Source organism: Lissotriton helveticus, chromosome 1_1, assembly GCF_964261635.1.
Source record: "Lissotriton helveticus chromosome 1_1, aLisHel1.1, whole genome shotgun sequence".
Taxonomy (NCBI): Eukaryota; Metazoa; Chordata; class Amphibia; order Caudata; family Salamandridae; genus Lissotriton; species Lissotriton helveticus.
In genome coordinates, this window is record NC_136057.1 from 1,907,043,973 (window position 1) to 1,907,057,782 (window position 13,810).

General features: G+C 44.9%; 1 protein-coding gene across 1 annotated transcript in view; it reads left to right on the forward strand.

The window, feature by feature from the left end:
• Window positions 1-13,810, forward strand: part of LOC144754764 (dimethylaniline monooxygenase [N-oxide-forming] 2-like) — a 368,566-nt gene that overhangs the window by 125,937 nt on the left and 228,819 nt on the right. The window contains exon 4 of the mRNA XM_078642962.1: window positions 13,237-13,399. Within this exon, the coding sequence (XP_078499088.1) occupies window positions 13,237-13,399 (163 nt within the window). The remainder of the gene's footprint in view (window positions 1-13,236; window positions 13,400-13,810) is intronic.

Sequence of the window (13,810 nt, forward strand, 5' to 3'; positions counted from 1 at the left end):
ACTAACATATAAAACACTTGCATATTATATATAAATATTAACTTACTTACCTAAAATTCGATATTTTCGTTGTCTATATTCTGTCCATCGATATTTTTGTTATTTATATTCTGTCCATCCGATATTTTGTCCATTCTATATTTTGGATTCGATATTACTGCTATTCTATTCGATATTTTTGTAGTCTATATTCTGTCCATTCAATATTTTGCCCATTCTATCTTTTTAACTCAATATTTTGCCCATTCAATATTTTGTACTCGATATTATGACTGTATACCACTTTCAAAGTGTGATGAGTGGACAATTGCTAAGGTTTCTTTTTTTGTGGATTTGAGACTAATACTGGATTCTCTGAACAGATTGGAGGGAATAGTTTGGATATTGACTGTTGAGGGAGATGGGTCAATGTACGCGGAGTTGTAGGATAATAGAAAGGAGTGAATTTCCGCATCTGTCAAGGGATCTGTAATACTATATGTCCTGGAGTGGTGACTGGGATATGGCGATAAAATCCAGTAAGGGTTCACTGGAATTTCCATGGATGAGATTTCCTTCCGGAAGTGAATGATCATAGTGGGGAGGATGGGTTGGCTAATCTTAGAGGTTGTACTGAGATCCCATAACTTCTCCATTTTCAACGATAAGTGTAATATGTTCTGGAGGCCTTCTTTAAATAACTGAAGATCATTCTTGATGTCAGCCAGCTGATGCTCAATGGAGGGAGGGTTTGGAGTTTGTGTCATTGAGTTAAGGGTAGACTGTACATGAGATCCCTCAGAGAGTAGAGAGGAGGTGAGAAGGGTGGAATTCTCATAGGACAGGAGGTAAGTAGCGGGTGAGTTGGTGGGCGGTTGTGGGCTAGTGCATAGTGTAATGGAGGTGGGGAGAGGAAGAGGTGTCAGATGATTTCCTTCACTAGGCATCTTGAGTTGTGTGACCTTTGAGGCCTGTGGGTTGGGAGGCGGGTTGTAAGGATGTTTCTCACAAAGGGGCGAATTTGGTGTGGATGAACGGTGGGTAATAGACCTAATGTTCCCCCATTTGTTACTGTTGAGAGCTATAGCACCTGAGTATTTTGATTCAGTGCCATGAGTGTAGAGGGTGCAAGAGGGTATGTTAATTTTTTGTCATCACCAGCAAACTGGACTATGGAAACGCACTCTAGGCCGGCATCAACAAGTCCCTACTCCGCAAACTCCAGACAATACAGAACACCGCCGTGAGACTCATCCTCAGCATTCCCCGACACGAACACATCAGTCAACACCTACAAAGTCTTCACTGGCTCCCCGTGGAGAAAAGAGTCACTTTCAAAATCCTTACTCATGCCTACAAATGCCTACACAACAACAAACCCAAATACCTCAACGACAGAATCAACTTCCAAGTACCCAAAAGAAACCTCCGATCTTCCAACCTCACATTGGCGGAAACCCAGCACATCCACAGAGCCAGAGCAGGGGGAAGATCCTTCTATCACATTGCAGCCAAGACCTGGAACGACTACAGGCAGACATCAGACACGCACCCTCCCTGAACACCTCCAGGAAGACCCTCAAGACCTTGCTTTTTGGCTAAACAGTTCTAGGGATCCCCCTCCCCCCCCCTCAGCGCCTTGAGACCCTCATGGGTGAATAGCATGCTTACAATTCCCTGATTGATTGATTGATTGTTTAGGTAGATTTTAGTTGCTATATGAGGCTTTGGTTCAACCAATAAGGATTCACCATTGGTGCAGGGGGATTGGTCAATTGGTCATGTTGATTTTTTGTAAGTAATGAAGATGAGGTGAAGGGGTTGGAGCTGGTTGCTGGGAGTCGAGAATTCACTGTGGAGGTTGAATTTTGAACTGGTGGCGTAGCCAGTACATTGTTAGCCATGGCATATTTGATCCTCAATAAAAATGTGTCGAACTGCTCTAGGTTTCGATGCGATGCTTGTATAAGAATGTTCCCATTGTTGTATAGTGATATTATGAGATGAGCTTTGAGGACTGGTGAGGGTATAATGGATATTCTGATCATGCATAGTCAAATCCCACATACAAACGTTACATGCTACCTTTTCTCCTACTTTGGCGACAATGGTCCCACCTGACTGTTCGACACCCTGGGGGCAGCCACCTTTTGCAAAAGGATACAGTTCTCATGTTCATATCATTTGATCCTACGTCATTGGTGTAAGTTCTTGACCTGTGCATAGTTCTGCTGGGATGTTCTCCAGGGCGCAGGCCAGCTCGTGTTCAGGGGAATCAGAGGAAGGGCTGGGGGATCCTGTTATTTGTCTGTGTGAAGACTCCACCTCTACAATGGCCATGGCAAGCTCTTGTGCTGCGTTGTTTGCTTGTGGGTCTGCTTCTGGAATGTCTGTACTGCTGATGTAATGTTATTGGATGTTGCCAGCTGTATCAGTTGGAGTGTCTGAAGGTGCCGGTGACACCCCTTTCAACTCCAGCCCCTCCCAGGTGTCTGCCGATGTTGTGAGGAAAGATTCAGAAAAGGGGGTGGTGATGAACAGAGTGCCTGAATTAAGCAGACCACTCTTACCCAGTCCAAAGATCAGGGCTTGATCCATCACCGTTTTTTAGCTCACTGCACCATCCCAGCTCAGAACTTGGCTATATGCAAATTAGTCTGTTCCTGTCCCAGTGCATGATGGGAACAGGGCAAACCAAACTACCAAGCCAATTCTTATACTGGGAAGGAAACAAGCTTCCGGGGACCGGTTTCTGCCATTACAGGCGTCGTCAGCCCGGCTTGCTTGAAACCTGATGGTGCAATGAGCAAGGGACTCACATCTGAGTATACCCTTCCACGCATATGGTGGACAAAATGATTCTGAAAAGGGGGTGGTGATGAACAGAGTGCCTGAATTAAGCAGACCACTCTTACCCAGTCCAAAGATCAGGGCTTGATCCATCACCGTTTTTTAGCTCACTGCACCATCCCAGCTCAGAACTTGGCTATATGCAAATTAGTCTGTTCCTGTCCCAGTGCATGATGGGAACAGGGCAAACCAAACTACCAAGCCAATTCTTATACTGGGAAGGAAACAAGCTTCCGGGGACCGGTTTCTGCCATTACAGGCGTCGTCGGCCCGGCTTGCTTGAAACCTGATGGTGCAATGAGCAAGGGACTCACATCTGAGTATACCCTTCCACGCATATGGTGGACAAAATGATTCAGAAAAGGGGGTGGTGATGAACAGAGTGCCTGAATTAAGCAGACCACTCTTACCCAGTCCAAACATCAGGGCTTGATCCATCACCGTTTTTTAGCTCACTGCACCATCCCAGCTCAGAAGTTGGCTATATGCAAATTAGTCTGTTCCTGTCCCAGTGCATGATGGGAACAGGGCAAACCAAACTACCAAGCCAATTCTTATACTGGGAAGGAAACAAGCTTCCGGGGACAGGTTTCTGCCATTACAGGCATCGTCGGCCCGTCACTGCTCCATCAGGATTCAAGCAAGCCGGGCCGACGAGGCTGAAATGCCAGAAACCGGTCCCCGGTAGCTTGTATTCTTTCTGGTGAAGAATTGGCTTGGTAGTTTGGTCTGCCCTGTTCCCATGATGCACTGGGCCAGGGACAGACTAATTTGCATATAGCCAGGTTCTGAGCTGGGATGGGGCAGTGAGCTAAATAACGGTGATGGATCAAGCCCTGATCTTTGGACTGGGTAAGAGTGGTCTGCTTAATTCAGACACTCTGTTCATCACCACCCCCTTTTCTGAATCGTTTTTGGCCACTATAGGTGTGGCAGGGTATACTCAGACATGAGTCCCTTGCTCACTGCTCCATCAGGATTCAAGCAAGCCGGGCCGACGAGGCTGAAATGCCAGAAACCGGTCCCCGGTAGCTTGTATCCTTTCTGGTGAAGAATTGGCTTGGTAGTTTGGTCTGCCCTGTTCCCATGATGCACTGGGCCAGGGACAGACTAATTTGCATATAGCCAGGTTCTGAGCTGGGATGGGGCAGTGAGCTAAATAACGGTGATGGATCAAGCCCTGATCTTTGGACTGGGTAAGAGTGGTCTGCTTAATTCAGACACTCTGTTAATCACCACCCCCTTTTCTGAATCGTTTTTGGCCAATATAGGTGTGGCAGGGTATACTCAGACATGAGTCCCTTGCTCACTGCTCCATCAGGATGCAAGCAAGCCGGGCCGACGAGGCTGAAATGCCAGAAACCGGTCCCCGGTAGCTTGTATCCTTTCTGGTGAAGAATTGGCTTGGTAGTTTGGTCTGCCCTGTTCCCATGATGCACTGGGCCAGGGACAGACTAATTTGCATATAGCCAGGTTCTGAGCTGGGATGGGGCAGTGAGCTAAATAACGGTGATGGATCAAGCCCTGATCTTTGGACTGGGTAAGAGTGGTCTGCTTAATTCAGACACTCTGTTCATCACCACCCCCTTTTCTGAATCGTTTTTGGCCACTATAGGTGTGGCAGGGTATACTCAGACATGAGTCCCTTGCTCACTGCTCCATCAGGATTCAAGCAAGCCGGGCCGACGAGGCTGAAATGCCAGAAACCGGTCCCCGGTAGCTTGTATCCTTTCTGGTGAAGAATTGGCTTGGTAGTTTGGTCTGCCCTGTTCCCATGATGCACTGGGCCAGGGACAGACTAATTTGCATATAGCCAGGTTCTGAGCTGGGATGGGGCAGTGAGCTAAATAACGGTGTTGGATCAAGCCCTGCTCTTTGGACTGGGTAAGAGTGGTCTGCTTAATTCAGACACTCTGTTCATCACCACCCCCTTTTCTGAATCGTTTTTGGCCACTATAGGTGTGGCAGGGTTTACTCAGACACGAGTCCCTTGCTCACTGCTCCATCAGGATTCAAGCAAGCCGGGCCGACGAGGCTGAAATGCCAGAAACCGGTCCCCGGTAGCTTGTATCCTTTCTGGTGAAGAATTGGCTTGGTAGTTTGGTCTGCCCTGTTCCCATGATGCACTGGGCCAGGGACAGACTAATTTGCATATAGCCAGGTTCTGAGCTGGGATGGGGCAGTGAGCTAAATAACGGTGATGGATCAAGCCCTGATCTTTGGACTGGGTAAGAGCTGTCTGCTTAATTCAGACACTCTGTTCATCACCACCCCCTTTTCTGAATCGTTTTTGGCCACTATAGGTGTGGCAGGGTTTACTCAGACATGAGTCCCTTGCTCACTGCTCCATCAGGATTCAAGCAAGCCGGGCCGAGGAGGCTGAAATGCCAGAAACCGGTCCCCGGTAGCTTGTATCCTTTCTGGTGAAGAATTGGCTTGGTAGTTTGGTCTGCCCTGTTCCCATGATGCACTGGGCCAGGGACAGACTAATTTGCATATAGCCAGGTTCTGAGCTGGGATGGGGCAGTGAGCTAAATAACGGTGATGGATCAAGCCCTGATCTTTGGACTGGGTAAGATTGGTCTGCTTAATTCAGACACTCTGTTCATCACCACCCCCTTTTCTGAATCGTTTTTGGCCACTATAGGTGTGGCAGGGTTTACTCAGACATGAGTCCCTTGCTCACTGCTCCATCAGGATTCAAGCAAGCCGGGCCGACGAGGCTGAAATGCCAGAAACCGGTCCCCGGTAGCTTGTATCCTTTCTGGTGAAGAATTGGCTTGGTAGTTTGGTCTGCCCTGTTCCCATGATGCACTGGGCCAGGGACAGACTAATTTGCATATAGCCAGGTTCTGAGCTGGGATGGGGCAGTGAGCTAAATAACGGTGATGGATCAAGCCCTGATCTTTGGACTGGGTAAGAGTGGTCTGCTTAATTCAGACACTCTGTTCATCACCACCCCCTTTTCTGAATCGTTTTTGGCCACTATAGGTGTGGCAGGGTTTACTCAGACATGAGTCCCTTGCTCACTGCTCCATCAGGATTCAAGCAAGCCGGGCCGACGAGGCTGAAATGCCAGAAACCGGTCCCCGGTAGCTTGTATCCTTTCTGGTGAAGAATTGGCTTGGTAGTTTGGTCTGCCCTGTTCCCATGATGCACTGGGCCAGGGACCGACTAATTTGCATATAGCCAGGTTCTGAGCTGGGATGGGGCAGTGAGCTAAATAACGGTGATGGATCAAGCCTTGATCTTTGGACTGGGTAAGAGTGGTCTGCTTAATTTAGACACTCTGTTCATCACCACCCCCTTTTCTGAATCGTTTTTGGCCACTATAGGTGTGGCAGGGTATACTCAGACATGAGTCCCTTGCTCACTGCTCCATCAGGATTCAAGCAAGCCGGGCCGACGAGGCTGAAATGCCAGAAACCGGTCCCCGGTAGCTTGTATCCTTTCTGGTGAAGAATTGGCTTGGTAGTTTGGTCTGCCCTGTTCCCATGATGCACTGGGCCAGGGACAGACTAATTTGCATATAGCCAGGTTCTGAGCTGGGATGGGGCAGTGAGCTAAATAACGGTGATGGATCAAGCCCTGATCTTTGGACTGGGTAAGAGTGGTCTGCCTAATTCAGACACTCTGTTCATCACCACCCCCTTTTCTGAATCGTTTTTGGCCACTATAGGTGTGGCAGGGTATACTCAGACATGAGTCCCTTGCTCACTGCTCCATCAGGATTCAAGCAAGCCGGGCCGACGAGGCTGAAATGCCAGAAACCGGTCCCCGGTAGCTTGTATCCTTTCTGGTGAAGAATTGGCTTGGTAGTTTGGTCTGCCCTGTTCCCATGATGCACTGTGCCAGGGACAGACTAATTTGCATATAGCCAGGTTCTGAGCTGGGATGGGGCAGTGAGCTAAATAACGGTGATGGATCAAGCCCTGATCTTTGGACTGGGTAAGAGTGGTCTGCTTAATTAAGACACTCTGTTCATCACCACCCCCTTTTCTGAATCGTTTTTGGCCACTATAGGTGTGGCAGGGTATACTCAGACATGAGTCCCTTGCTCACTGCTCCATCAGGATTCAAGCAAGCCGGGCCGACGAGGCTGAAATGCCAGAAACCGGTCCCCGGTAGCTTGTATCCTTTCTGGTGAAGAATTGGCTTGGTAGTTTGGTCTGCCCTGTTCCCATGATGCACTGGGCCAGGGACAGACTAATTTGCATATAGCCAGGTTCTGAGCTGGGATGGGGCAGTGAGCTAAATAACGGTGATGGATCAAGCCCTGATCTTTGGACTGGGTAAGAGTGGTCTGCTTAATTCAGACACTCTGTTCATCACCACCCCCTTTTCTGAATCGATGTTGCGAGGAAAAGCATGGTGTTGGAGTCCACCACATGTAATTTCGCTGGAAATATAAGGGAGTATTTCAGTCCTAGCTGACTGAGATTCTGCTTTTCCGACATGAATGAGCCCGAGTTTCTGCACTTCTTCATTGTAGTCCAGATAAATGTCTACTGAGATGTTATGGATCTGGTGAGACCTTTGGTCCTGGTAACTTGCAGGATGTGATCCTGATAATTGAAGAGGCGCATCACCACCGGCTGTGCTGGATATTCAGGGGGGACCCTGCCAAGGACACTTTGAGCCCTTTCCGGTGATAAGATCTTGGATTGTTTGCCACCTAAAACAGTGTGAAGTGATAATCCTCCAGGAAGAATTCCATATTAGAGCCTTATGCTCCTTCCAGTAGTCCCACCACTGGATATTATTCTGGCATGACCGGCCTTCAGCATCTTGCGCGTCTTCCGCCTTGGCATGCAGCAGGGAGTATTCAGATCGGTGGGATGGCAACTCTGATATCAAAGTGTACCTCCTAGCCATTGCAGACTCAGTTGCCGCCACTATGTCTCTGTGATTGGCTTGGGCACCTCATAGGTGTCCTAAGTCAATCTCCCAGAAGTCCAGCATGGGCTCCAGGGTGTTTTTTACATCCCTGATGGCCTGTAACATTTCATCAAATCTCGGCGTGGCTGTCTACTCTGTCTGAGCTCCACAATCTTCCCCATCACTGGGGAGTTGGGGGAGCTACGCCTTGGAAGGCCCTTGTTTGACCATCATTGTTCGTTAAGGGAACAGGAAGAGGGAGGGATGATGTCAGTGTCAGTCCCCACCAACATGGCAATGCATCATGCACCACCACAGAACAAGATGAACAGTTAAAGCAAAACCAAAACACATCCTTTTGAAATAGAAAGCACCTTCAAGAGTGATTAAAGAATTTGAATGGCTAGATTTCCAATCCAATACTATCTTATGATATGTGGATGCCATATCCAGAGTAGAAAATATCCTAGCCGCCTTAACCAAGAAAAGCATCTGAATGATGTTAGGTAAGGGGTGTCTGTCAACCTAATTCCTAGACTTTAAGTCCCTCGGGTCAACATACATTCTCCAACTGCTGTTAGGTTTTCATGCTAGCACAACCAGAGACAACCATCCCGAACCTCCAATAAGTTAATGATGTCTTGTTCACATAATTTGTTCAAATCCTTCCCTAATTCTGCTCTAACTCCCTACGAAACTTTTCTTACCTTATGTACAATAGGTGCTGCCCATTCCTTGAGCTGAATCTTATGATTGAACACCTTCAACATTCCTAGTTAATCCATAAACAAAATTGCGTTTCCTATGCAGGTACATGCAAAGCCCAAACATACATTCTTTTATCAAAAGGGTTTGCTCAGAATTCTTTGGTTCCAGTATTATTTCTAAAGTGTACTGTTATAACCACCTTAGTAAAGATAAACCATACTTAGCAACATAGGCAGTGGCAGATGAAGTATTCCCTTTAAAGGACATTGTAGTATCGAATTCCCCCACAACTTCTGTAGGCTTTCCTCCATAAACCACTGGTCTAATTGTCGTCGTCCTTAGTACAATATCCTCGTCCAGGTAGTTCTTCCAAACTTTCATTCCAATCAGCAGAAAAGGAGGTTTAAGGTCATCCATTATGCTTAAATCTACATTTCTTACAATTTCTTGAGAATAAGGCCTCCTGAGCATAGTAACATCTGTGAACAATACACTATTGTCTACACTTTGAGCAGGCACTTCAACATACAAAATAACACTTTCTTTACTAGATTCTGAGGACTTGGGATCACTTATAACACTGACTACTTTCCCTTTTTCTTTTAGATTTGCAAACTTTAGCAAAATGGCCATTTTTACAATTCAAACACAATTTCGAAACAGTGTTACCAAAAGTTGAGGTTCCTAAATGGGTGGCGCTTCCACATCTATAACACATTACGGGGTATACTACCAAGCAATAGCGATAATTATCACTATTGCTTGGTTAGAGACAAAAATTTACCGCGGAGCTGCGGCAATTTTTATCGCAGATAAACCTTGGTATTACCAAGGTTTATCGCAAATGCGATAAAAATCGGTCGCAATGCATGAATATCGCTGAAAAGTCAGCGATATTCATGCATTACCGAGCTAATGCTCTTAGCCATGTTATCTACCTCCCATTGGATAACATGGCTAAGAACTGCTCAGGGCAGGTGTTAGCATTTGGAGATATTCGCGCTTAGCGCGAATATCTCCAAAAGTTGGTAATAGGAGATAGCGATGTTAGCGATGGTTTCCAGTCGCTAACATCTTGGCACGCCCACTTTGCATGTCATTAGTGATAAATTTCACTGACATGCAAAGTGGGGCCCAAGATGGTCGCTATCTCCTACTAGCTGTCGCTAACTGGTGTTAGCGACAGCTAGGTAATAGGGAGATAATTTTATCTCCGCTTTCTTGGCTTTTAAAGCCAAAAAAGCGGAGATAAACCCCCTTGATAATATGCCCCTACATTTTTTGACTTAACTTTACTGTTTTTACCTACTTTGGATACCAGCTCAGCAATTGACTCATAGGTTGTACGAGAGATAGACATTTGAGCCATGCTCAATCCCATGCTCTTAATGCCTGCAGTTAGTTCTACAGCTTTGTTCAGAGTTAAGTTAGGAGTAATGAGTAGAACCTCCTGACCTTTTTGTAACTAGTATGTTCCACTATTCGATCCCTAATTAACTCATCTTCAAAGTACTTTCACTCATATGTAGATGTCAACGTTCTTAACGCACCTACAAAACTCTCCACCAATTCGCCAGGTAATTGGTGATCACCAGTTTAAACCATGCATCTAACATTTTAAAGGCAGGCGCATACTCATCTTCAACATCACCCTCGCACATCACAGAGTGAAGAGGTAGATTCTTCAATAGTTTCCTACCTTTCGGACCCAAACAGTGTTTTAATAAAGCAAATTTCTTCTTGTGAGTAAAATCCTCACTATCAATGACATCGGGGTATGCCTCAAAACCTTCCTTCCATTGTTCCCAATATATGGAAGGGTGATCAGGACTCAGAAGAAAACACGGTGGAGGAATTATGTTCTGCATGCTTCACAATGTGCTGTCACACTACCAAAAGTATTTGCTTACGGAAATTCCACCACAAACACATTAAAATAACAGAAAGGTTTGCAGATCACCAGATAAAGTTTTACTGATGTGCATGTACAATAATAATGTCAACAAGTTTGGAAATCATTAACTTCCTATAGCAGTGGAACATGTCTAAAAGTTCAGGTGTGCATATCACCGGAAATATACAAACAAAATTACCTCAATGCACGTAATGTTAAAGTACATATTTGCATTCTATCAAGGTTCTCAGATATGCATACCACCAGCAATGTATGCACTAAATATTAAGAGTGCATATCACTGCTGTAGGATAATACCAATAATGTCTTACATGAGGCAAGATTTTAAAGTGTGCACATGACTGAAAGTGCATCCGAAATTGTCAATTTACTAACACACTGCTGATGTCAAGGGTTTCCAGAAATGCATATCACAAACTCAACATGCCCTATATATTAAGAGTGAATATTACTGCTAAGGCAGATAATAATGTCATGTGTTTAACAATAAGGTAAGATTTAAGGTAAGATTTTAAGGTGTTCCCATCACCAAAGGTGTACCACAATACTAGCAATTTACTCACACCCCACCACTCCCAACTGCTGCCAAACTGCCCAGTAAGAGTACATGCAGTGTGTCTAGGAATGAAATTGGGCACCTTCCTCAACATTTGCTTTGCCTGCCGAGGACCTTGAAATGTGTCCAAGAAGGCTGCCTCATTTAGAAAATGTGTCACATGACACATGACTCACAATTTAATCTGAATGCATGCAATGCATTAAAGATGAATATGATAATTTTCAAGCACTGCGATATGCTATATCCTGAGTCAGGGTACAACTTAAGTTCCTCGCATGGAATATTAGAAGCTTGAATATTTACAGTAAAGCTAGGTAACCTCTGGTTATATAGACAGGCAAAGATTTGATAGTGCCAAAGCACAGAAGAGTTATCCTTTGCAGAAACCACACTGCCTTCTCCAAAATAAGAGGACTCCTCAGGTACTACCCTTCATATTGCATACACGCTAAGGGTTTTATTGCAATAATCCACTTCCCTATAGACTTCAAAGTTCACAGAGTGAGTGAGGGAGAGGAGATATGTTATTGTGCATGGGAACTGGCTGATCATCTGTTGACATTAGTCAGTGACACCTCTAGTATTGACTTGGGTTACCATAACCTTTTCAAGGAAGTATTGAGGACATGATTTGGATTCAGCAACTTCTTAACTATTTGCACCACTGACTTTCATAGTACTACAGACCTAGGAAAGGTCCAAAACGACCTCTGGCAACATTTTACCCATTCTATAGTAGATGCACACACACACCTCATTGATACTAGTCCGACATGATGCTTTCTAAAGCCATAATTACTGTTCTGCTCCAGCCGGAATTGCAAAATGCAAAGTGTGACTACCCGAGAAGATGCACCAATTTTTTAGACAAGGTTAAGATGTCTGCAATTTCAAATAGAAGTTAGAGGGTTCAACAGAGGCACCTGTAGCGTCCTCCCTGGACCGGTAGCATGCATATGACCACGCCACACACAGAGCTCTGAAGTACACATCTTTATTCTTCAGTGTGAAACCGTTAACTGTACGCACTGCATCATGAACTTTATTAATCACACCCAGACACACCCAAACGATTACATCATTATCCTTCAGAGTCCATGATGGATCAGAAGGTTCCCTCTACAAGACACTACAGCACCCACTGCCCTATTAATAAGTTAATTATTGCACTGCAAGCCCCAATCACATACATTTTTATCAACTTTATTAACCTTTTAGTGAGCATATCATGTCTTCCAGTTAAGGGTCTGCTCTCTTTGTCAAAACTAAATCCAGGCAGTGCCATAGGTTTTATATATATTGTACTTCTATATCATGTATCTAATACTGGATCTACAAAATGTTCAAGGAGGCACCACACAAGAGGGACCAAAAGGTTCCCTGATACATTAGTTACTGTAACCCTGGCTTCTCATTGGGGCTTAGAAGGAGTCCTTTTTAGGTCGAGCCATCAAGGCCTCTTGTATATAACTTAGTATATACTTACATGTGTATGTAGTTTGTGGTCTCTGGAGATCAGCCCTAGGACTTGTCTGCCTACTCTTAGGGACTTATTTTCTGTTCAACTGCCTCCACTTAACTGTCTTGATAGAAACCGACCAGCAGAGGTCAGTAAAATACCAGAATCACTTTAGCATTCTCTAGATTCCAGTCCATAGAAGTTGTCTTCCACGAGCACCCATAGACAATAATATTTTTTTCAAATCTTGTATTTTCAGTCATATGACCACCGAAGGCCCTGATTTTATATTAAAAACATAGTTTTGGACTATACCATTTCCTGCTGATAGGCCATATTTCTCTCCTTGTGTTCCCATACCTGCAGTGTCATGCAGTCTGGTGCTTACTTTCCCTCCATGTTAAAGAACAGTAGATGTTTCAGCACCCAGGCTAATGTGCTGCATCGCTAAATACATATAAGGTCCCAAAGGCGAGACTGATTGCATTTATTGCAAATGCTTGTTCTTATAAGTGTGAACTATATTCTTATTGGGAAGCGAGTTCACCTTATCTACCCTTATAGCTATGACTGACAACAACTGGACTGTGGGTGGCTGTTTAGCATTGTATGTTCATGTCCTTTGGCTTGTTGAAGGCAAAACCTATGTCACTAGGTAACAAATGCGTCCCAGAGGTTATTTGGCTTTATTTGGCTATGACTCCAAAAAAATCAAAAGCATGTGATAACATTTGTTCCAGTACTACTTCGCATGTACACATGGTCACTAACTGAAAACATAATAGATCTTACCTCTGTAATGCACAGATATAAACGAAGAGTTTATCCTGAGAGTTCCAAGTTCAGAATATTTAACAATGTGTGTTTTGTTGTCACTGAACTAAATAGACCAGAGTATGCAGCGTCAGAAAGCGCCCAGATTTCGCAGCCACCGGTCAATGGGACATCATCACAGAAAAGGATGGGAAGCGAGAGTCAGCCACCTTTGATGCTGTACTGGTCTGTAGCGGCCGCTTCACGAAGCCCGTTTTTCCAATCAAGTCTTTCCCTGGTAAGTGTTGATATCGATGTCAACTCTACTGTGAAGGCGGTAACACATGCTCCTGCCCCCAAAGCTGATGGGCATCAATAAATAATCCAAAGCCTGACTCTAATGACAACGTGGCAGTTTTATTTGTGGTTTTCAGTAGTCATAGATGCCTGAATGGGTGTAACCTTTCTGGAAAATTTGACAGTTTATAACTTCATTCAATGTTTTCTCTGTTCACTCAACTGCCTAAATAGACAATGTATCCATTCTAAATATCATAGATTACATTTCAGCAGTCTTATTACATTGCAGAGGTGCTCAAATGACACGTACAAATAGAGGAACAGGGACAGTAGAGAAAAAGAGCAAAGACGTATCAGAGAGCCAAAGAATTGAGTTTATGAGGTACAGCTGTTCTTTCAGTGGTGAGTC